The 26,364-nt window shown below is 35.9% G+C and overlaps 2 protein-coding genes across 3 annotated transcripts in view; one reads left to right on the top strand and one right to left on the bottom strand.

The window, feature by feature from the left end:
- LOC116175350 (5-hydroxytryptamine receptor 1D-like) overlaps nucleotides 1-26,364 on the bottom strand; it is a 174,914-nt gene that overhangs the window by 134,376 nt on the left and 14,174 nt on the right. The gene's annotated exons all lie outside the window — the stretch shown is intronic.
- On the top strand, nucleotides 22,768-23,984 carry LOC116175351. Of its 2 annotated transcripts, XM_031493423.1 has the most exons (4): nucleotides 22,768-23,000; nucleotides 23,055-23,278; nucleotides 23,327-23,577; nucleotides 23,638-23,984. In XM_031493423.1, exons 1-4 carry the CDS (start codon nucleotides 22,965-22,967, stop codon nucleotides 23,931-23,933), a joined length of 807 nt encoding a protein of 268 aa, XP_031349283.1. In that variant the 5' UTR covers nucleotides 22,768-22,964; the 3' UTR covers nucleotides 23,934-23,984. The 2 variants fall into 2 exon arrangements, with proteins under 2 accessions (XP_031349283.1, XP_031349282.1); XM_031493422.1 differs by having other exon boundaries at nucleotides 23,055-23,577.

Below are 26,364 nucleotides of genomic sequence, written 5' to 3'. Positions count from 1 at the left end.
GCATTTTAAGTGTTTGTTAAAATTTGGTAGCAGATCGTTTAGGGTTTGAGGATTTTAGTCTTAAGGTCAGAACTAAATTATTCTGTCGGGGTAATAATAATAATAATAATAATAATAATAATAATAACCCAAACGCAAAAGCCTAAACAGCACTTTAGACTCACAACATGACACACAACATACTGTAATATCTCCACCCTTAACTCAACCAACCACACAAACACAACTTCCTGAACAAACAAACGCAATAAATACAAGTAACGCAACACGCACTACAAAGACGCCCTCACCCACACGGCCTAGCACAGCTAAAAAACACAATACTCTTTCTTCTCAGAAACACACCACGTTATCACAAACACAACCCACTCGTACTCAACCCAAACGCAACAACCTTAACAGCACTACAGGCTCACAAAATACTGTAATGTCTCCACCAATAACCCATGCAACAACAGAAATACAACTTCAAGAACAAAGAAACGCCATAAATACAAGTAACGCAACATGCACTACAAAGACAGGTCCATCCAATAAAGTTACACGCCCTAGCACATTTAAAAAAACACAAAACTCCTTCTTCACAGAAACACACCACATTTTCACAACCCACTCGTATTCAACCGAAACGCAAAAACCTTAACAGAACTACAGGCTCACAACATACTAAAATATCTCCAGCAAAAACCCAAGCAACCTCTCAAATACAACCTCAAGAACAAAGAAACACCATAAATACAACTAACGCAACATGCACTACAAAGACATGTCCACCCAATAAAGTTACACGCCCTAGCACAATTAAAAAACACATAACTCCTTCTTCACCGAAGCACACCACGTTATCACAACCCACTTGTATTCAACCCAAACGCAAAAACCTATACAGCACTACTAGCTCACAAAATACTGTAATATCTCCATCAATAACCCAAGCAACCTCACAAATACAACCTCAAGAACAAAGAAACACCATAAACACAAGTAACGCAACATGTACTACAAAGACAGGTCCATCCAATAAAGTTACACGCCCTAGCACAGTTAAAAAACACAATACTCCTTCTTCTCAGAAACAACCCACTCGTATACAACCGAAACGCAAAAACCTTAACAGCACCACAGGCTCACAAAATACTGCAATATCTCCACCAAAAACCCAAGCAACCTCACAAATACGACCTCAGGAACAAAGAAACACCATAAATACAATTAAAAAACACAAAACTCCTTCTTCACAGAAACACACCACGTTATCACAACCCACTCGTATTCAACCCAAACGCAAAGCCAAAGAAACACTTACACAATAAACTCCATTTAATAAAATTACAGGAATTATTATAATGATTTTTTTGTTTTGTTTTGTTTTCCTCTTTCCTGATAGCGTTGGCTATTGTGCCCATCAATAGGTATGTTGGTAAGTACGAATTACATTATCCCTAGATGTCCAATGTACGTGTGTGATTTTTTATTTTATTTTATTTTATTTTATTTTTTTTTTTTTAAGGACCCTACATAACTTCACCAGACACAGACACAGACACTAATCGTTACTTGATTTTAATCCGTGCGATTAGTTAACCAGGCTAGACCTGAGTTCTCACAAGAAACACCGACCATAATAATAAAACAAAGCCTCGGAAAAATGCCGCTACCTGAGGAGCGTCAGGGCACGTCTGGAGCTATCGCTGGGCGTTGCAGCATGCGAGCCGATAGTGACGAGTTGGTGAACAGGCGGCCGCTCGTCGGGATACCCGAAACCTCTACAGCCGAAAGAAGACTACGAAGAGGACAACGACCACCTGAAGAGGACCGCCATGAAGAGACCTTTGTGCCTGCTTCTCAACCGCTTGTGGATGGGACCAGCGCAAAGGAAACCTCCAAAAGACGTATGAAATGGGACGAAGGGATGAATCGCTTCATTTTCGGTACGTATCTGGAGATCACGAAGATGGAAACGGACAGGACAGCATACAGAGGTAAACTATATCACGCGTTCATTACACAATACCCACATTTAGCACACTTAACAGAACAACGCATTGCAGACCAACGTAGAGTTATTATTAAAAATACACTCCTTACATTAGACACACAGGAACAAATCAGGCACGAAATTGAAGCACTACTCAACACAAACAACACACTCACCGTACAAGATAATACATCCGTTCTAAACAACTCTGAAATACAGACATTTGCGACACTGCAGCCATCGATAGATACAAATAATCACACGAACCAAACACTCACATCCCTTCAAAAAGAATTCGACAATGCATTATTAGAATTCTCAAACACTGACCCAACACAAAGACCACGAATACCTAAACAAAGTCACACTACAAAATTACGCACACTTTCACAAACATTAAATGACCACAGCTTACCAAATTACATTAACGATAACACAAGCTTACATCAACTACACTTTGTTGTGTATTGCGGTGCGGTTGCAGTTTCTAGATGTAACGGTGCAAGAATAACAATAAACAAACAACAGCACACAACAAAAAAAACGCTCACCCCCGGCCTGGGAAAAACGCCTGATAACTCGCATCGATGACATCAGACGTGACTTAGGTCGGATTACACAATACATACAAGGAACTCGTTCTTCAAAACTAACACGACAAGTACAACACATAACTACAAAACTAAACAATTACACCACACGAGAACAAAATACAAACTATAACGAACATAGAGATACACTCACACAAAAAACTATCAATATACACAAACCGTTTAAAACGCTATAGGGAAACTGCAGACAGAAAGCGCCATAACACACAATTTAAACATAACGAAAAACTATTTTACAGATCACTAACACAAAACAGCACTAATGAAAAACTCATTCCACCATCTCATCTCTACACTCACTCCAGCAATACTGGTCTGACTTATGGACCAAAGACATTAAACACAATCCACACGCCCCGTGGATTACCACAGAAACCACACGCACTGAATACATCACCCCTATGAATAACACAAACATCACTACAACAGACATCATTCAAACTATTAATCACTTACATAACTGGAAAAGTCCAGGCATTGATAACATTCACAACTTTTGATGGAAATATTTTACCTACACTCACTCTTACCTTGCGCAACAATTTACTGAACTTCTTAATTCACCAGATCGCACTCCTGCATTCTTTACACAAGGTATCACTTACATGCTCCCAAAAGACAACAATACACAAGACCCATCTAAATATAGACCAATTACATGCCTTCCTATAATATACAAAATCCTTACATCATGCATTACAAACAAAATATACCAACACTGTACTGATAACAACATTCTATACGAAGAACAAAAAGGGTGTACCAAGTATTCCAGAGGATGTAAAGAGCAACTCATTATAGACTCTGTTATACTTGAACAATCCAGACATAACAAACGAAACATACACACTGCATACATTGATTACAAAAAAGCATTCGATTCAGTACCACACTCTTGGTTACAACAAGTACTCTCAATATACAAGGTCAGCAACAATATTACACAATTCCTCAATTACATAATGTCATGTTGGAACACTACGTTAACACTTACACTAAACGACACAAAACTTATTACCGACCCAATACAAATTAAAAGAGGAATTTTTCAAGGCGATTCTTTAAGTCCGCTCTGGTTTTGTCTTGCTCTTAATCCACTTTCATATTTGTTAAACACTACTAACTTTGGGTACAATATTAAACACAACCACGAAATACATCACAACATTACACACCTGTTTTACATGGACGACCTTAAATTATACTCTTCCACAAGCATAAAACTTAATCACCTTCTACACATTACCGAAACATTCTCACGTGACATACAAATGGACTTTGGAATCGATAAATGTAAAACACAACACATCACAGCTGGTAAAAGACAACTTTTAGATTATGAGCTAGAACAGGGTAATTTAATAAATTCCATGGACGAGAATGAAACTTATAAGTATCTTGGTTTTCAGCAAAACACACACATTAAACATACGAGTATAAAACAAACACTTATTACACAATACCTACAAAGAGTACGCAGTATACTTAAAACAAAATTACACGGTAGAAATACAATCAAAGCTATTAACACTTATGCCACACCAGTGCTTACATACTCTTTTGGGATTATACGTTGGACAAATACAGATTTAGAACAAATACAGAGAAACACACGTACACTATTAACAAAACACCATATACATCACCCTCACTCCTCTACTATACGACTTTACCTTCCTCGTTCGGAAGGAGGTAGAGGACTTACAGACATAAAACTATTGCACCAAACACAAATAATACACAATTTACGACAATACTTTTATAACAAATCAGATACTTCAGTTTTACACAAAACAGTAACATATGCAGATAAATCTTACACACCACTTAATCTACACGAAACTAATATACTCCCACCCACATCCAAACTTACATACATCACAAATAACATACAAATATGGAACTAAAAGCCATTACATGGACGATTTCCACAAGAGGTTAGCCAGGGTTGTGGTTGTCTGAATGTGATATCTTCCCGGAGACTGAGGGTTTCATGTAAGCAATACAAGACCAGGTCATTAACACACGTAACTATAAAAAACACATACACAAAGACAAAACAGTGACAAATGATTCTTGTCGACTCTGTTCACAAACATCAGAAACAATCCAACATATAATATCGGCATGCACACGACTTGCACAAACTGAATACAAACATCGACACGATCAGGTAGCTAAAATCATACATCAAAAATTAGCTCTTAAACACAATCTCATAACAGATAAGACACCATATTACAAATACACGCCACAGATCATACTTAAAAACAACACACACAAATTATATTGGGACAGGACACTACTCACAGACAAAACTATCCACAATAATAGACCAGATATTACACTTATAGATAAAACACAAAAATCCATTTGTATTATAGACATTGCCATACCCAACACTAACAACTTAACTAAAACACATGCAGAAAAACACCGCAAATACACCGATATAGCTATCGAGCTTAAGACGCAATGGAGAATGAAATCTACTACTGTTATAGTTCCCATTATTCTTAGTGCTACTGGAGTTATACCAAAGACAATACACCACAATTCATGGCTCAGTGGTATAGCATTGGGTTATGAATCCGAAGGTCGGGTGTTCGAACCTGGGTTGAGGTGAATTTTTCATCTGTGGCGGAGATGGAAATTACCTTAGACCAGCTCCGAGCATTCTACCGGCTACTCCGAATTAGGTTTTCCTGCAGTTTTCCTAATTCGTAAGGTAAATATCGGAGTAGTATAGACCAACTTAAGACCTTCTGCAGAGGCACCTCTAAATAGCATTATGCGGGTCACTCTGTAATTGGGCGCATGCCTGTTGAGGGCCCAAAAACAAGAGAGGGATAATAATAATAATAATAATTTACAACTATTAGGTTTAGACAAAAACACATACAAATATTTACAAAAAGCAGTCATTATCAACACATGCCATATTGTTCGTAAATTTCTAAACATAACACAAGATACTACATACACAAATGATCCACAACGTATACATGTAAACAACAGTATACTCGCTCACAACACGGTACACAACATACTGTAATATCTCCACCTCTAACCCAAACAAACACACAAATACAACTTACCGAGCAAACAAGTACAACAAATGATACAACATATACTACAATCAGAGATTCACCTCTGAAGCAAACCAAATTATCACGACCCATTAGTATTCAACCCAAACGCAAAAGCCTAAACAGCACTTTAGACTCACAACATGACACAAAACATACTGTAATATCTCCACCCTTAACTCAACCAACCACACAAACACAACTTCCTGAACAAACAAACGCAATAAATACAAGTAACGCAACATGCACTACAAAGACAGGTCCACCCAATAAAGTTACACGCCCTAGCACAGTTAAAAAACACATAACTCCTTCTTCACAGAAACACACCACGTTATCACAACCCACTCGTACTCAACCCACTCGTACTCAACCCAAACGCAAAAACCTAAACAGCACTACTAGCTCACAAAATACAGTAATACCTCCACCAATAACCCAAGCAATAACACAAATACAACCTCAAGGACAAAGAAACACCATAAATACAAGTAAGGCAACATGTACCACAAAGACAGGTCCACCCAATAAAGTTACACGTCCTAGCACAGTAAAAAAACACAAAACTCCATCCTCACCGAAGAACACCACGTTATCACAACCCACTCGTATTCAACCCAAACGCAAAGCCAAAGAAACACTTACACAATAAACTCCATTTAATAAAATTACAGGAATTATTATAATGATTTTTGTTTTGTTTTGTTTTCCTCTTTCCTGATAGCGTTGGCTTATTGTACCCATCAATATGTATGTTGGTAAGTATGAATTACATACTATCCCTAGATTTTTAATGTACGTGTGTAATTTTTTTTTTTTTAGGACCCTACATAACTTCACCAGACACAGACACAGACACTGATCGTTACTTGATTTTAATCCGTGCGATTAGTTAACCAGGCTAGACCTGAGTTCTCACAAGAAACACCGACCATAATAATAATAATAATAATGTTTATTGAGCATACATCTAAACGAAACAAAACAATAAAATAATAATGTTGTACAGCTCAAAAGGTAATGAATTCGGCCTAAAGCCGTTTTTCAATTCATCCTGTAAGACACAAAATGATAAAAAAAAAAAAACAGTCGTCTTGCTAAATTAATTACAATTCTCTAAGAAAAAGCTCTTAGTAGATCTAACAAACTGAGGATAGTTCATGTGCAATGCATCTAACCTTAAATTTAACAACGATGGTGCAACATATGTGAAGCAACCCTGGAATTTTGCAGTTTTATGTCTAGGTATTGTAAAAGAATTAGTTCTTAAATTTACACAATGAGCAGCCGATCTTCTTATCAACAGGTGATATAAATATGACGGTATTCTAAATTGTAAAATTTTATAAAGCATTATCATATATAGATATTTGACACGATCCTTGATTTTTAACTCATTAAGTCTGTGATAATACGGCGTGACGTGCTCTCTAAGGGGAATATTGCAAATGTATCTCATGCACGCATTTTGAGTTTTTTGCAGCCTTGCTTGGTCACGTTTTGTGAGAAAAAAATAATACACCATACAACAATAATCAAAATGGGGTAAAATAAGAGATTTGACTAGCTTACGCTTGCTGGACTCATTTAGCAGAGATTTAAGGTGATAGATTGACTTAAGTTTTAAATATGCGATTCTAATTATGTGATTAACATGATCAGTAAAACTTAACCTACTATCTACTTTAATGCCTAAGTTTTTAACCGTGGTAGACCATGGTATGCTTTCGCTCATTAGACGTAACTGAAAACTAGACACCAACTCCGAGTGAAGTCGAGGACCCACACAAATAGCAGTGGATTTGGCAGGGTTCAATCGGAAACCATTGTTTTGGCACCACGTCTGTACACAAAGAAGATCAGAGTTTACAACATCGATGGTTTCTTCAATATTTGATGTACTACACTCTATGTAAAGTTGTAAGTCGTCCGCATACAGATGGTATCGAAGTTGATGAAGACTTGTAGGTAAGTCGAAGGTGAATGCCGAAAAAAGTAAGGGGCCCAAAACACTCCCTTGAGGAACACCTCTCTTGATTCTCGCGAAGCTTGACGACCTATGAGAGATTCTGACTCTTTGAGATCGGCAATTAAGATATGCTATGAATCAGCTTACACTATTGTCATCAAAACCTAGGTGCTTCAGTTTGGCGATGAGCAGCTCGTGATTTACTAAGTCGAAGGCCTTACTCTGATCTAGCAATATCAAGATGGTACACAGGGATTTATCATAACTGTGATATATGTCATTTATAACCTTTATAAGAGCTGTGTTGGTACTATATTTTTTTTTTTTGGGTACGGATCTGTACCAAGAAAAATTTTCATTAAAGAGCTAGGTTCAAAAAGTGTTGTAATTGGCCCGAAGTTCTAGGGTTACAGCATTCATTTTGCTCGCCCAATGTGGGACATTGCAGTTATTTTTTTGTGTATGGCTTTTTTTGGCCTGAATAATTACACACAGCATTTAACTCGATATATAAACAGTTTATTTTTTAACTAAAATAAAAGTGAAGCCATCAAGTCAATAAAGCTTTAGACAGCGCCAATAAGAAATGAAAGTAGACATTACTCACTCTTTTTATGAAATATGATATGTGTTCTTGACTTTTCTTGCGTTTTTCTTCAATTATTTCACACCAAGCTCTTGATTTGTAAATCGGTACCTTTATTTTTTCAATTCAGCTACTTGAATTTTACTTTTTCAGTTATATACTTGAATTTTAGTTCATCTAGATCTAGATACTATACGCAATAGCTGCAATTTGAAAATCTAAGCACAATACAAATAAAAGCCGGGCCACTCTGTAGATGTGCTTAACAAGCAAGTCGTTTTTGGAATGAGTTTTTATTTACATGGTGCCACTTTATTTTCCTCTCAATGTGGCACTTTGTGTAGGATGTCTAATTCCAACAAGGAAAATGCGTGCACTTCGTCATTTCAAAAAGGCGAGCTACCGTTCCAGTAAGCGAACCTGTGTGCAATACCACGCTATTTAACAATATCAATCTGTCTTGCAACAATGTGTTTGGGAACCCGCATTCTATTACAACAGTGTGTTCCGTTTAATGATAGGCATTCCAGTTGACACATGTATTGAAATAATGGTTTCCATTAAATGTAACCATAGCCGACTAATATCTCGTATGAGAATGTATCGTATGGCCAGCAGTGCAGGATGCCCATGTAATATTTTGTACGACTTCCAAAATCCTTTGATAAAGCAACGGAATCATTAAGTTTAATGGAACGAAACGCGTGTTAAAGTTTCGCCATAACACACATTAATTACAGGACTAAAAGAGTGCCTAATGGATTCTCTATCCGAAATTCATAATCATTAATTATATTAAGTTTGAACCCAACGGCCGGATTAAGGAGCTGAAAACAAAATTTCGAGCCGTACAATTTTTTCACCGTCAAAACTGCAGAAGGAAATCGCTAAATTAAAACTTTTATCGCACTGCGTTCGCTAATTGAGAAACTTTAGCCATACGTTTTGTCCAACTAATCCGCTTTACTTTTACGAAACAGGAGAACCCTATGTGCCCTTATAACATTTAGGTTTAGGCTTCGGAAGGTGGAATGTTGAAACGTTTTACAGCCGAGAAATCCCAGCACAAACCTAACGTTAAGAATCCAATTTTCACTCATTGTCAGAAAACTGAACCATTTTAACTTTTTATAGTGTTTTTAGGTACGTTTGAAACGGTGGCGGCGATAAATTTCGGGATTTGATTCGCAAAACTTAATTCCACACCTAAAATTTGATTGTAATCTCCTTTTTACATTTTAGGCATTCGCTTATGGCCTTTTATAATTAAGTTACCCTGCAAATTTGGGATTTTATCATTACGTTTATCATCGTTTAGAGCATAAAGATAATCCTGTATGCGTTTAAGTTAACAATTAATTTTAAATTAGAGGGAATAGGATGGTAGTGGTTTTCGCAGGAAGAGAACTGCAACCCCTTTGTGGACACATATTAATGCGATGAAACCATTCACGTGCGGAATTTTAGGGATGCTTTATAACTGTAGAACAATACGTTTTCCACAATTCGGAAATAAAATATGTCGCCGTTTGAGATAATTGGTGAAATATGATTCGCACCGTGCTCTTCCATGAAAATAACTAGCTTATTTCAATGAACGTTTTATTATTTATTTGTTTTAAGCGCCGGTGAATAATTCGCTTTAGTCCTTCGCGTGAGTGCGAGGAATGCTTTAATTGATTTTTGTGTTGCCAAATCGACTTTCTTATTCAATGCCGTCATTATCAAAACTCATCATCTTAAAACCTAGTAACTGTAGGGACGGTCTATCCAAAAATAGAATAGCCATCCCTCTAGAAGATCATCTAGGTCCACGAGTCACCCACCAGCGATAAGGAATGAAAGCGGATGTGACTTTTATTGAGATTTTTCGAGGTTTCACTGTTTACTATACAAGCAAATTAAATTGTGTTTAGTCATAGTCTTAACGTCGATATCGAAGTGATAAGTGTACTATAAGGTAAACGTGACAACGTTGCACGGGTCTTGTACACCGGAACCAGAAAGACAGTCACGACGACGGAAATCACGTGGATGCACGCGACAAGAGGTAGGTGCAAATTACCTAGTAGATAACAATATAACAATAAGAATTCGCTATCTGAGAGATCTGGGTCCGATACAGATGACATATATACACACACTTTGTAGTGTTACGATTGACCCACATTGTTGTCGTGCAAGAAGAGTCCAAACCTTCAAGAAATACAATTTCTGGGGTATAATTACTGAAAGCTTCATGTCTTTTGTACGCCATGTTTTGTCCACCATGAGCGTTTTTGAGGTTTTGTGATTGTAATTATCTCATCATAAGCCATTACCATTGAATAAGTACCCTGAGATTCACATATCCACGACTGCAATGCCCTCTATTCGTGACCGCCAGTTTTAAAATACTTATCCAGCTAGCCCAAACCAAATCAAAATTGAAACGTAAAATGTTATGATCTCTCCAATACTGGTTTAAAACTTCTTAATTTGAGAGACTCGGTGGGTGCGATCAACTTCCGAAAATTCAAAAGGATTTATTACACAAATTTTGGCTCACACCTGAAATAAATCTTGGGCACGAATAGAAAAATCTGACATGAAAACTCTATTCCACATAAAACACTTAGAACGAAATCCCTAAACGAAAGAAAAGCTTACAAAACGTCTTTGGACATAATACCCCGCACTTAGGCGGCCTATAACTAAAAATATAAACCCATTTTAATTTACATTTTTTTTCTAACAATCCAAATCTTCACTTATCAACTGATCAAAGACACAAACGCTGACAGCTTCTGAACTTCCCTTTGCTTTATTAGACTGTATCGTGATAAGTGACAAATTTTTGTTGGTGCTCGGACGGTAGAAACTTTTAATGAAAGAGAAGCTTTTATCAAACGTTCCACTAAGCAGACAAAGCGTTTTAAAAACTTTCCACAAACTTTTACTCTTCACTTGACGATAACTTAAATATTTTATTAAGATTGCTTTAAGACTTCTTCTGCAAATCATTTCGAAACCGACGAACTGCGTCTTCAACCAAACAAATGACTTGCCCGTAATTTAAATCAAAACAAATTTACGCGCTCTCTACCGTCCCGAAAACAAGCAGCCTCGATTCTATCTTGATTCCAGTATTTAAAGAAACACCCCTTCCATAAGACATCTAAAAGTGGACCAAGAGAGATCACACGGCGCAACAATAAGACAAATAGTGTTGTTGTTGGACAGGGAAATGCAAAGAAGAAAAAACTCAAATGTATTATAGTCGGTTTCTTATATCGCTGTATTACATCTGAATTGTGTATGTTTAAATAGTATCTGCAAAAGATAGAGCAGAATAAGTATGTAGAAAACCTTACAAACAGTGGTGTATTGTGGTTGGTATACTGTAGAGCAGTGGTACTCAAAGTGGGTACCGCGAAATTTTTCAATACTTACTTAATAAGCTTAAAATTACATAAATTAAAAATGGACTTGAAATAATTATAAAAAATGACTATTCGTTTTTTATAACAATTCTGTTTTTTAGTTTCTATTTTATTTATTTCTATGGTTCATAATTCATTAATCAATCATATGCTGGTATTGCATTACATCAGACTTTCTGAATCTTATAACTTATATTTGGGGTGCATATATGGTAGTATGAGGAATCGAAAACGTCCTATTTTGGTTTTGATCCGTAACCATCTTCAATGTTGTTGAGGGTGTCAGAATTTTAAGAGTCATAACGGCTTGAACAAATTTTTTTCGCATACACTGGCCAAAATGGCTTAAAAAACTCTACAAAAAAGTTCATTACAATTTTTTTGTGAGTTACTTTGATTTTGAGACGTTTTGAAACTATTTATTTTATTTTTCTAAATTTCATTTTTCTCTAAAAGTAAGCATCAGAGTGAAAAATGTCAATTACAAAAAAGATGTGTCTTGATGAGGTCTACAAAAACGCTTCCACAGTTTTTGCGTCGGGTTCCAAATAGAGGCGCTAGAGGGCATTTTCTAAATGTTATACTATGGCCAAGGATAATTGCAATGACTATTAAAAGTAGTCGGAAAGTCAAGTCATGAGTTTACCTGACAACTAGTTTTAAATGCTTTTGTGTTTAGAAATTTTTTTTGCAGCCTATGTTGGTGCCCGAATGCAAAGCCCATATACACGTATATGAGGAAACGGTGAAAAATATTAATAATATCAAAAACCATATATTTTTATATTTCTTTTTATTATCACTTTGTCATTGTATACTGTATACTGTTATATTTTAAACTACGACATAAATCCTTTACTTTAAGGTCTTTTTGAGACTTAGAATTTAATCGGAACATTTAAACGAGTTTAGGTGTGTGATGGAGAAAGTGAGATAATTCGTTAGAAAGTAACTTTCTGTTATCACCAGTCGAAAACTTCAACTATCAAGGGAAGACTATAAATTATGTATCTCATTTTATGTTCGAGTTAAACAGAGGATCAATACTTGCAAGATCCAGCTCCTGTAAGCTGCAAGCGTAATTCTAACACGCGTTCAAAGAATTAAACTATAATACCCAAAGTATTATTACGGAGCGAAGCTTTTTCATTCTAATTAAGTATGCCTCAGTTAAGAAGATTTGCATGAAATTTACTAAAAGGCAATTCAAATAAGTGGGTATGTTGCTAGTGATGAATAACTGAACAGATGTAACAATAGTATACTGTTTACCAAGGACGAGAAGTGAGTTTTCGCTGACAAAGTGACAATTTGGAAGTAGGCGCCGAGTACGGAAATTCCGATGTGTCAGCGGATCTCACTCGTCCGTGGTAAACACGACATTTTTAGCATTGGAAATGCTTATGTTTTGTATGGGTATGAATTTACCAGGTTTGCCGAGTAGAAAAGAAGACAGTGGTGTCGCGTCTAGTGTTGATTGTACCGTACTCGACTGCAATCGGTAGATTCAGGAAAAGTCGCGGATACTGTCGATACGGTACTTACTTAACAGTGCGCAGGGGTTTTGTTAATTCGAATTGAAAATTGTCGCACATCGCTCGTGATAGTATTACAAGCAAGTTACGCCGCTTATTATTCAGAAAGCTTACGTTTGCGACACGAGCGAGCTTGCGAGCGAGTGGAGCAAGATTATTCCGTGTGAAGGGTTATTTATGACTTTATAGGTTATACGGTTATTATTTCCAATGTCTCCGATGGTTGCAAGTATTGCGAAATATTTGAATTTTTTCTTAGTAGGCTGAAATTGATTGTACATATATAAACTACTAGTCAACACAGATAAAGTAATCAAAAGAAGCAGAAAAGCGAAGTAAACTTTCTCTACCTCTTTTTTTGCTTCTCTGCTCCCAGCAACGAAACAATGCTTACATTCACCAAACGAAGCTCTTCACGAGCGCTCCCTCAAGGCAGCAATACTGTAGCAAGATTTCTCGCGCGTTTCCACCACCACAGTTTCCAGCGATGGGGATGTGGCCACTATTAAAATTTGTGAAAATTCTAATTGTACAATTACTGTTAATATTACTAATAATTCTTAAGCTTTAATTCGAATGATACTGTAAATAGTCTTAAATAAATTTGACGTTCCTTCTTGTCAGAAAATGATCGGTTGCTACGCAACACTTTCCGGCCTTGTGATGTAATAGACCACTTTCTGGACTCAAATGAATGATGTAATTATACGGTATAGCGGACAGTATGAAATAAAATAACTTTCAAACGTTTCTTTTGTCGAAAGTCAAAACAGTTAATAACAAAAAAGAGATATCAAAACTTGTGCTTGACGTACCGTAAAGTGGAAAATGGCAAATCTCTGACAGCAGTTGTCACTGGGACAAGAGGAAAACGTTTGAAATACCTACATTGATTTCAGTATGCGTTGTCTTCAACTCGGGGAACAAGGTATGGCAGCGCATTTGCAATCGCAAACACGAAGGGCCTTTATTGGAACATTTGCGAAATTACTCATAAGCAAACTTTACATTTCGATACAATGTTTTGTGGCTGTGCTGTAGGGTTACATCATATTGTCCTGCAAATCCAATTCTCATGTGTTTTTCACTACTGACTGTTCAACGTGATTCTAATCGTATAATTACTAACAAATATTATCCGTTTAATTAGTTTAGCAAACGAACAAAATTGAATGAATGTAAATATGAAATTTAATTAATACGTAACCGCTGCGGGTTCAGGTGGTATTCATCTGATAAAATGATAAAACTTCTTATCAGATTTCTTGCAATTACATTTCTTTGAGTAATTGCGCAGCTGCTTTATATTTAAATTGAATTGTATGTACGGCCAGGCCTTTTAAAAGCTTTATGATAAATTGCAGTGTCACAGTTCCGTTAAGCAGGAAAGGCACAATTGTGCCATAACCGTATGACTTTGATGTATGCTTCTTGTATCATGATAGCATATTTTTAAAGAGATTTGATCGGATTTTGGCCTGGAGAAAAATCCATGCGTATAGTTATGAAGGAGTTACAACAGGGTACAGTAGCCTGGCAGTTTAATGTATCCAGATGGTACCTACGCATTAAATACGATAATGTGTATGCCTTTTACTTACAACTGAATTTACTTCAAACATAATGTGGGAATACTTTTAGAGAACAGTAAGATACACTTTGGTAATGCCACGTAATACGGGCTTTTGCTAGAATATTAGAAAAATAAGAATAACAAGGTACACACTTTTGCAATATTTTCTTGTTAACAAAAGGGATACGAATTCCTCGCAACTACCCGAAAACGTACTCATACGCCAACACAAGGTTTGAAATTTCACTTTATCACGCTCTTAAAAGACATGTGGTGAGATCTAAACCTACTCATCACATAATGTACACCCTTAGGGAGTATGTCGGAAGCAGAGCTTTTTATACTCTGATCTCGGGTAATAGCACCCCCTTACTATCTGATTAACTGGGTTTTGAGGTCTCTAAACGCTTCGTGTACGAGATTATCGAGCAGGATGTTCAACATAAAAGGAAGAGGTAGTGAATGTGCGACAACTGTGGAGTGTCAATATAGGGAATTGCATTTCGGTTACACTCCTCAGTGCATTTGCACGATGTTTAACATTAATAGTAGCGTCACCAAGCTGACTTTATATAAGATTCCATAGTTCTGACATCTTGTTACGCTTGTATTGTAGAAGTTTACTAAGGGAAACAGTAGTTTCTCATAAACTTGCTTATATTTACGTTCGTCGGACTGCGAAAGTACGAGAATAATACACCGAATCCGCAAGCTGAATTTTTTTTATAGGGGATGCGTCCGTTGTGCGCGATTTGTTTACGGATTTACAGACTTCCTGAGAAACTTTTTAGTGCGGTTTTCTTTTAATTGGGACTATACACAGATCTATGGAACAAAACATTAAAATTTTATCTCAGTTGGATAGTTTTAGCACAGATATACGTAAGTTTTAGCGACTGGAAAGCTTCTTTATGAAATCATACTTTCTTTTTTTGACCGAGACTATTAACTCCACAACGGGCTTGGTATTGCATTTTCTATCTTATAAGAATTATATTATATTATTAGGTATGTTGCTTGGGTTAGTTTGAGGATGGAATTCTATTGACAAAAAATTTAAAATCATTGTTGCACTGTGTGCACAATGCACATACGTCAAAACCTTATTTTGATGTATTATAAGACAATGACCTTTTATAAAAGGGAAGCAATACTTAAGTCAACATTTTGGTGTTGAAAGACATACTTTTTTGAATTTATTCGAAAACCTCGCATTTTAAAGATAAACTAAATGGTATATTTACAGTGTTGGAACATGCAGGATTTTTAACATTGGAAATTTATGTTTTCGTATACGAGTACAAAGTTACAAGTTTCGTTCAAGGCCAAAAGACGATTGTGCAATACTCTGCCGTGATTGGTAGGTTAGGAAAAGTGGCGGATACTGTCGATAATGTACTTAATAGTGCTCAATTGTTTTCTTAGTTCCAATTTAAAATTTTCGCACATCTCCTTTGCAAGTTACGCCGCTTATTATTCAGAAGAGTGACGTTTGCGACACAACTGAGCTTGCGAGCGAGTGGATCAAGTGATCCGCGTGAGTAAGTGGTATTTGCGTATTATATATGCCGTTATACGGTTACCATTTCCAATGCACTAAGTACAAATTTGCCGAGTCTAGCACCGATACCACCCGCCGACCTGCGCACGTGCGATTCTGCCCTTCTATGTCTAGAGTATGTGTCCTAAATTTGGTTCCAATTGGTTCAGTCGTTTTGCCGAAAATTAGACTTTAACACACTTCCGCATGCGTGATTCTTCCCAGCTTCAGCTGTTCCTTTTATGTCTGAGAATATGTGTACCAAATTTGGTTTAAATCGATTCAGTCGTTGAGTCAGAAAAGAGAGTATAACCGATCGACATCATCGAGATTTTATTTGATTCAGATTCCTGATGCTTCAAAACGTGTATTTCCGTCAAAAACCCCTTGCTTACTAACGTGCGAGTGATAAAAAAAAACAGTCCCACATCCCCCAAATTTAAACTGTCTGCAGTTATTTTGGATCGCCCGGTACTCATCAATTAAAAATAAAAGCAATACCATATGACTACGTAAAACCTATTGATTCGTTGACGGTCCCTGTATTATTTGTTTAAGAACCACTGTAGCATTTAAATTATCTTTCATTTCGTTTGAGGCGAAGTATTCCATAAATTTCGTTTTCGCATTCTATTCGACACTTTGAAGTAGGGTGTATTATTAATAACCTGCCTTGGCGGTTGACCATTCTGTCCCATAGTTTAGAAGTGAGCTTGGGCACTTGTCTCCGGTCTGGAGGATATAATTTGGATTTGTTGATACGTGAGTTGGCTGCCACAAGGTTAAGGTCAGAGCTAGGAATGGCGACAAGGAATTAGGGTCGGGCATGTGAACAATGATTAGTAATTATTTGAAATAATTCTTCTTTAAGGAACATTCCAACGATAATCTTTGAAACTATTTAAACATCCTTATGTTCGTAATTCATTAATTGGTCACCTCTTCAAGGACATTTGATTGTGATTAATTTAACTGCTAAAGTAGGTACCTGTAATTGTGTATCTAATCTCGTACTTCAATTTTTGATCGGGTTTTGTTTTATTGACAATTACTAACTTGCCTTCGGATACGTTCTGATTTTGGAAATCACACAAGCGAGTTTTCCAGTCAAGTACTCGGGGTACACATTTTGCTTTCATAATTAGTTGGTTCAAACAGTTTTGGATAGACCTCTCTCCAATATTGAGATTCTTCAATAATAATTAAAAGTAAGATTGTTATCTATTTATCATTGTATATTTCTTGTCGTTACAACAATATATTATGTACAGTATCGAAAAGAGGTACGCACAGAAAGTCATCGGTTTTAAGTTAGTTGGTAAGAAATTAAAATAAAACGAGTAAAGAAAGAGAGAATGAGTGGAAAAGTGTGTGCGAGGGTGGGGGGTCAGTTTCCTGATCCGGGTGGCAAGTAGTAGGGAATGGGCGAGAAAAGCGGACAGACGCATTTTTTAATTCTTTGAGACCGAATAATTTAAACTACTATTTACTTTTGCTTTCGGAACCACTTTCTTAGTAAACAACGTCATTGTCATCCGTGAGAGGTTCAACTGGCTCTTCACACGGGTTTGTTTGAATCGATGGGAAGAATCATTTAAGAGCGTAAGCCTAGCTGGCCTTACTTAGGAACCCAAAGGGCATATCAATATTCCACTTTAACAAAAAAAACAGACCCCGTGTTGCACCACCCTATATCTAAAATAGGAGAGCGTGAAAGTGCCATTGTGTACCTAAACATCCAGCGTACCGATGCACCGTCGTAAATAAACAACATCGGCACCGATGGTTTATTTATTTGACCGACATCGTATCTGGCCTTTGACAGCAACAGAGGTAAATTCGTGGTGTCTCCATACCGGCTTACGGAACCCGACCACCTGATGCATATAAGGTTGCCTATTAGTATTTGTACAATTAATTATTCAAATTATTCATATAAAAATATTGATCTTTTGATCTCTGGCCAGCCGATGTTTAACTTATTCAGTACGTTCAACAAAATTTCTCGGTATGGCGATGTACATAGTGATACCCTTAGGGTGTTGATTGTGAAATACGATACGATGCGTTATAACTTTCCCACTTTGATTAATTTTTTGTTCTTTGGTTTTTTTGTCAATGAAGATTATATTACGTCGGTACACATTCCATTATTTGTAATTTGCTAGTGTTCTATAATGTTTGATTTTCTGTTTGGCAATAAAAGAAATTTAATTTAATATAATTTCCTTTTCAGAATCGCTTAAAATTACGTGTTGGAGAATCCCGCACTTACTTAGGATATTTAGGCTGGAAAACTGCAAAATGGAATTACAGATGATTGGAAGATTATTCCAATAAAAATCTCCCAAGACGTCCACACGGAACGCAATCAAAAGAGTAGCATTGAAAACTATAGATTAGCGTGCAGTAAGTCTCCCGAATAGATGCATTTCTCTTCCGCATTACTTAAAAATTAACTTTAGCTTGTCTCCTTCCAAAAATAAGTTATAAAATCTACTTATCGTTAATCCCGCACGCAACTAAATTGTTTTGACTGCACAGACCTATGTAATTTGTCTTGATTAGGGTAGCTTAGTGCTTATTACAAGATTTGTCACACGGCGATGTGAAAAACGAACGCGTGCGTATAACTTTTACACTTTAACGCAATTAAGAGGGATGCTGTTATGCAAAACCAACGCTCTGTTTGCTTATTAAATATGCTTCCACTTCTCCGCTTCCTTCGATCTTCTAATCCTAATCCAATACAACTTTATTTTGTTTCAAGAGAGCGAATTCGAATTTGGTCTCTTTTACCAATATTCGTTCGTATATGTACCTACAACTACTTGCTTACGTCTCCTAAATACAGATCGTATCAAAATCCTACACTTGCAGATGCGCCCTAGTACATTATTAAATGTGATTTCACCTTATTCATGTGTCTTTTTCTTTTTTATGACAAACAGGTTTCGGTCGAATTACGTAACTTTATATAACGTTTGACTGGCCAATCTGCTGTGTTACACAATCAGATCAATTTTAATCGTTTAATTTTTTGTGAGATCTAGGTATCTATCTATAGAGAATGTCGCAAAAAAAGAAAATGAAGAGAAGTAATGTGTTTAACTTCCCAATGCCGATGTTTTATTTCGAACCAAATACTATTTTAATAAGCAAACGAATACTCAGTGTAAGCCTCTTATTTACATTAAAGTCAATGAAAAGGACAGGAGTCGTTTGAATTTGCATTCCACCCGAGGACGACACTTGAATAATGTACACGTCACCAATTACCTCGATTACATTTCGAATGGTGAAAAGCGGTGTCAACATCTGAAGTTTTAGTTTTACTTTCACAGCACGTCTTTTTTAAGCTTCCATTTTGTAATTAAATGGTTTGAACAGCAAATGCATTTATATATCCACTCGCAACTGAAAAGATATAATGTTTTCCTGGCGCTATAAAGTGTCTAACTTGTTTTGGGAAAACGGTTTTCAACTTCCCACCCCTTCGGTTTTACTATGTTTGTTAAACGTTGAAATGAAAGCACTCCGTTATTTATAGCTTTTTGCCTTTGTTTGTCTTGTAATTTATAAACACGTAGCTTCATTGAGTTTAATAATGTTCCACGTTTCATTAATTTATACATTCGTCAAATAAAAATTACTTAATCGATGCCAAAAGTTGAACGCCATAAACGTTGGTATTTTACACAAAATCAGGTTAGCGCACAAATCATCATAACCCCGGCGTTGATTTAGGGGTACAACTTACCCCACTCATGAAAAAAATAGATAGTGTAATGTTAGAACGATAGATATATTCTTGAGTAGCAAACATACTTTGAAAGTGTAAAATTCAAAACAAATATAGGATTGTCTACCTACACGGAAAAATAAAATTCAAGAACCTGATTTTATATACAGGATGAGTTTTTTTTTCATTTTAAGCATTGGGATCTCGGTAACCGACATACAGATTCGGTTAACAGAGGAAATAGTTGTCGTTTTAAGAGCTTATTTAAGAGATTCTTTTGTTTTTTGAAAAAAATCCACAGTTCACTAGATATGAGCGAAAAACACATTTAGTGATTTTTCATTTAACTGTTGTAGAATCATTATTATTAGAAATACAACAAAATGACGCGAATACAAATTTTAGACATTGTAATGCTTAGCATGAACATACATATTAATTTATTTTTAGATCATGCACATTTTGAGTTATAATACAAACTTTAATTTTTTCAAATGGTAGTCATAGTTGGCTTAGCCCAGGGCTTAGCCATTTTTAAAAAGGATTAATTTTTCTCTTTATAACGATATAAGGTTTGCTAAACGTACTTTAATAAATAAACGCTCTGCAGTAATTTTCGTATTATTGAGAGGTAAGTAAATAGAGTTGGACAGGGAAAACACCATCTAGTGAGATAGGTAATAGTGTAACTGTGGCACATTTAACATAATTATTCAAAGGCCATCTTCAAAAATTGAGGTCAAATTAATAATCATATTCAGTACCTATGAAAAGTAGATCGTATCATGTCATGGAAAACAATAAATAAACAAAATACTGCTGCTCATTGTTGAACTTGAACTTGGATTTAATGTTTGGCGCGTAATTATTGGATCGCAAATTCTTAGACCTTTCATTTACGACGAAAATTTGACAGGCCAATGTTATCTTTATTTTCTACCAAATGAATTTCAAGATATAGGATGGGTTGGATTTGAAAACACGACGTAATTTGCCCTGGTTTCAACACAACGGTGCTCCGTCGCACAAATACCTGCAAGTTAAATATTATAATAGACAGTAAGTAAGAGAACAAAAATGTTTCCCATGGCAAAATCTGTTTTTACTGCTCTTAATAATCTCGATGCAAACAGTTCTGTACCATGTTTATTTGTCAAAGTAAGTACAATGAACCTTATATCATTGTAAACTGAAAAAAATGCACTTTTTAAAAATGTCACAGCGAACTATGGTTGCCATTTAAAAAAATGTAAGTTTGCGTTATAACTCGAAAATGATAAAAGAAGAATGAATATTAATAAACTAAACAAATATAGAAAACGAGCTCCTGGGAATGGCTATTGCATGTGCAAACCAAATTTTAAACCTGATGTTAGTTTTGCTTTTATTTAAAGTGTAAATGTATGAAATTTCATTTAATTGCATGCATAAATAAGAAAGTTGGCACTGCACATCCTGCACAAAACCAAATTTGGAAAATGGCACTACATTTGCATTTATTCCAAGTGGTTATGTATCAAATTTCATTTAAATCCCTCTATAAATAAGAAAGTTGGCACTGCGCATGCGCAAAACGAAATTTTAAAACTGGCGTTAAATTTGCTTTTATTAAAAGTGCATATGTATCAAATTTTATTTAAATACCTTCATAAATAAAAAGGTTTGCTATCCGGTTTGTAAATGGTCGTGATGCGAAAAGGGCACTGTGAATGTTGATCGATTGGGCCCAATTGTTGGAATTGCGTTTTATATGGCTAAAGCTATACGAATATTGAATTTCATGCAATTCGGATCATAACTCACGGAGATATCAAACGGGCCTTCCTTATTTTTTGGGCTACATTGCCAATTCACGAACTCCGATCTACAAATTTGATAAAGAATCCACCTGCAAAATTTCATCGTAATCGGCCCATTCGTTTATGAGTTATCGTACTAACGGACGGACAGACGGACAGACACCGCAAAATTATAAACTCGTTACGAGCTCGTTAAGAAATGTATCTTATTAATCGGAAAAAAATCTACAATTTTTGTTCTTTGCATATTTCTGTATTTCTAATACTAACGACTCTACAACAGTTAAATGAAAAATCACTAAATCTGTTTTTCGCTCATATCTAGTAAACTGTGGATTTTTAAAAAAACAAAAGCATATCTTGAATAAGTTCTTAAAATGACAACTCTTTCCTCATTTAACTGAATCTCTATGTTTTACGATTTCCGAGATCCTAATGCTTGAAATCAAAAAAACTCACCCTGTATATTGATGTGCAATCCCAATGTATATGTGCCATAAATTACAAAGTGAACAACTCTAAACTTACTTGGTAGGTACAAACGGATCAAGTTACGAGCATCGGAAAGTGCATTTTATCTACTTGTAACTGTCTGCAAAGTTGCTTGTAATACCTATTTTATTTCATGTCCAGAACTCATAAAAAAATTCATATAAAATGTGTTTGTGCATTTTTCTGCGCGGAATGCTATAGATTATGATCTTTATATCGTTGTTAGGTACATGCTTCCCATCTGTAGTGTACTACACTCATAAATGTAACGTTTTGGTTATAAAAACGCTCACGCAACAGTAAGAATATCTAAACTGGAAGTACCTACTTATAAACCATTTTAGTCTCACACAAAAGCGTAAAAGGGAAATAAAATTGGTATTACAAACATATGCGAACGTTAATGACTTTGGCACAAAATAAACACTTAGGACAGAGCTGTGTATCCGTGTCCGTATGACTTATCCTTATCGCATTACGTTAGGCTCCTCCCATTTTACGTATTATCATGCGGATACGTGTAGCCTTGAGAATAAACCGACGTACGCAACATAGCTTTACGGTTGGGTTATGAGAGTCGGTGTATTTGAAAAAGTGAGGTTACGTTTGTGTTTACATCACTGAAATCATGTTTCTGCAACAGAACAGTAGCTGTGCAAAAACGGTAAGTGCGCATACCATTGAGTTAAAATGACCAATAAAGGTTTCCTTAATTTAGGGTTCTCAAGCCCGCAAATCGAGGACGTTTTTTTCACTTCAAATGGATATCCATCTAATGCGATTGTGTGTAGAACACAATCCATACCAACTATGCAAAAATCAGTGGGATCTGATTCTTGCCGACATGAAGGAGACGTTTAATGTGGAATTTTTGTTGCGCACATTGAAAGAGAGAGCCAACAAATTGGTGGACAAATATCAACAAGAGCAGCTGCAATATAAGTACTTTAGCCAATACTGTTATTTTTTTATAATCATTACATTTCGTAGAACTGGTACAGAAAAAGAACATACGGAATTAGGGAATTTGTTAGAGGTAGTCGTTGCTTATATTGATGCAAGCAATGTGCCTATAACCCGAACCACAAATGCTGATTCCCGTAGTGCAGATGAAGATGAAACAGACAATTCTAATGTAGTTTCCACACCCCAACTTAAAACAGCAAGACCTCGGGCCACAGCAGCAAATGTGGAAAAACACACTGCAGACATGGAACGAGATGAACTCTTAAATCAGACCGGTAAGCAAGTAACTAGTATGGCAAGAATAAAATTGTATAGATTCCATTAACATGCTGTAGAAGATACAGCACCAGGACCCATAACAGTAAGAAAAAAGCGTAGTGCGCTGCTTCCTGAGGATGAGCTTATCAAACGAAAACAAGAACAGGATTATGACATTGAAGTGAAAAAATTGAAACTTGAAGAGCGAAAAATGGAAATCGAGTATGACCTGCAGCAACAAAAAGCAACATTGGAACGAGAAAAACTAGAAGTTGAGAAGGAGAAGATCAGAATTACAGAAGAAGAAAATAAACGACGTGATGTCCAACAGCAACAGATGCATGAATTGTTAATGTTATTGGCCAAAAAATAAATTGTTTTACAGATACAACATTGTTTATTGTAAATATTCTTGGATACTAGGTGGTAAACAAGCAAAATAATCTGAGATTTGACATCCATTCATGCAAATATAACAATTTACTAAAAAACGCTGCTACATAATATTGAAATTTTAAGTGTTGTAAATAAACTTTCTGATTTTTTTTGAAGTCCACAAAGGCAAATAACTGCACAATTTTCCCAAAACCATATTCAACACTCACACGTAAAGCAGACATAGTTTTGTTGAATAATTTCTGCCTTTCAGTGAGACTGTGATGATTTTTATAGCCAACTTTAATGTACTGGGAATTGGAATAACCAGGGTCACCGTACAAGGCATAGTTTGTGGTAGGTGTAGAGAATACATTTGCCATTTCTAGCCTTATATCACTTAAATTAAGAATAGCTGCATCATGTCTTCTTCCAATAAATGGGCCATCAAGCCTACCAATTAACCCATTGGGAAATACAATGCTTTGGTACTTCAGCATATGTTGCTTTTTGTAGCCACTATAGAAATCTCTCTGTTTGTATTTTGGCCTGCATATGGCTCTCGCAGTGCCATCAATAAATCCAATAATGTTTGGATACATTGACCCAGCTGCTACGCAACACTAGAATTAATTACAAACATTTAGTGAGTTTGGTATTAATGACAATCTCACCTGCGCAAATTCTTCCAATCTATTAAGTATCCAGCATTGATTTAAGGACTGAACACGGTGTTTGTTTCTAAAATAAACAAACTTTACCATGTAATTGAAAATTCGTGAAATTGTAGACGGATCTCTATGAAAGATGTTCACAAGATCACATAATCTATTTGGATAGCTTAAGCGGCGAAGTAATATACATTTTTGCGCGATCGGTTATTTCTGAGTATTTACCATGGGTGTTTCCATGACAGTACGTAGAATTTACCAGTTGCTATGATTACGACGACGCCAAAATTACTTACCGATCTAAAAACAGAACAGCAAAAATACTTACCGACGCCTTTTTAAAAATCAACAGTCTTACATTTAATCTTTAATTATTGTTAGGTACATTAATCGTACAATTTGTGCTGTTGTTTCCTATAGCAAGACGCTCATAAAGTCATAAAGGAAGTGCAAAGCTAGTAAAGTACATCAGACACATGCACATTTTTATGAAATTATTAATTTCAATTTTGACATTTAAACTGGTTGCCTAGTGATGTACACCATACCACTTCGATCATTTCGATTTATTCTGCTCGTTAATTTCATAGTGCCTATTTATATTGGTTGCATAATTTTAATTTCGATCGCGCAAAAAATGTTATAAGCACGTCGAACGTTAAGGGTTACCGTTCTCAGACAATAATTGGAGTCGTCGCTTCGCTCCTCCTCCAAACAATTGTCTTCGAACGGTAAAAATCCCTTACCGTTCTCCATACTTAATATACTAAAGCCTTCTATTCCTGGAAATAAGTTGGTTTGTGTGATCAAGTACCATACAAATGCTGAACCTAACTAGGAACACTTACCAGTACATCGACTTCTATGAACAGTGAAATTTTGTGGGATCCGCAGTAAATTTACCAGTGTATAAATTTGAAAATGTGTAAATCGAAACAAATTTTTTGCATCGTCATCTGAATATTTTGATAAATCAAATTTTTTTCGACTGTAGGAGCAAATTCTGCTATAGTGCAATGTTCGTTTTTTACATATTTTCCAATAGTCTTCAGTTGTTATTACTCCAGCTAAACATAACTTTTTCCAAGCAGCGTCTGCGTTTTTTTAAACAAATCTAAATATTTAATTATCCTACACCTAACCCACTTTAAATTACTTACCTTTAAATTTACCCATTTTCGATTCTTAAAAATGTTGACATCAGAGTAACCGAATATTCTAAACGTCAGATACGCTACCTTAGAAAAACACAGTCCTAACTAAAGCAACCTTAACTCACAGCATACGTATACGTATCCGTGACAAAGTAACGTTTACGTAATACGCACACGTTTACACAGTGCTTGTCCTAAGTGTCTAATGCTGAGAGAGAAATGTTAGTGTTATCCCTTATCGGGGCATTTAAAGGGTGGTATGGGTAAGTGGATAAAGATGTGTTTCAGTTGCCAGTTTCAACCAGTAAGTGATGCAAATGATTATTAAAAAAATGCTTCGTTCAGTTTCATCTGTAATTTGTAACAAAAAACGTGTTGACAGCCATTTAATTCCAGTAGGTAAATGTTATAGCTTCCGACTAGCACTAATAGATAATTTTTAGTAGTGGTGACAACAATTATTATTCCGATTGTGACAGAAAAAAAAGTATGGAAGGCAAATGTTACGTGTAAGCAAGCACTAAAATTGTGCCCCTTCCCGCCGCGCTACAGCTTGAACAATGAGCACATTTGGCAAAACGGTTTTTAAAAATACAGAGGTCCC

Source organism: Photinus pyralis, unplaced genomic scaffold, assembly GCF_008802855.1.
Source record: "Photinus pyralis isolate 1611_PpyrPB1 unplaced genomic scaffold, Ppyr1.3 Ppyr1.4_LG7, whole genome shotgun sequence".
NCBI classification, from domain to species: Eukaryota; Metazoa; Arthropoda; class Insecta; order Coleoptera; family Lampyridae; genus Photinus; species Photinus pyralis.
Note: the sequence above shows the minus strand (reverse complement) of the source record. Positions and strands in the feature narration are given on the sequence as shown.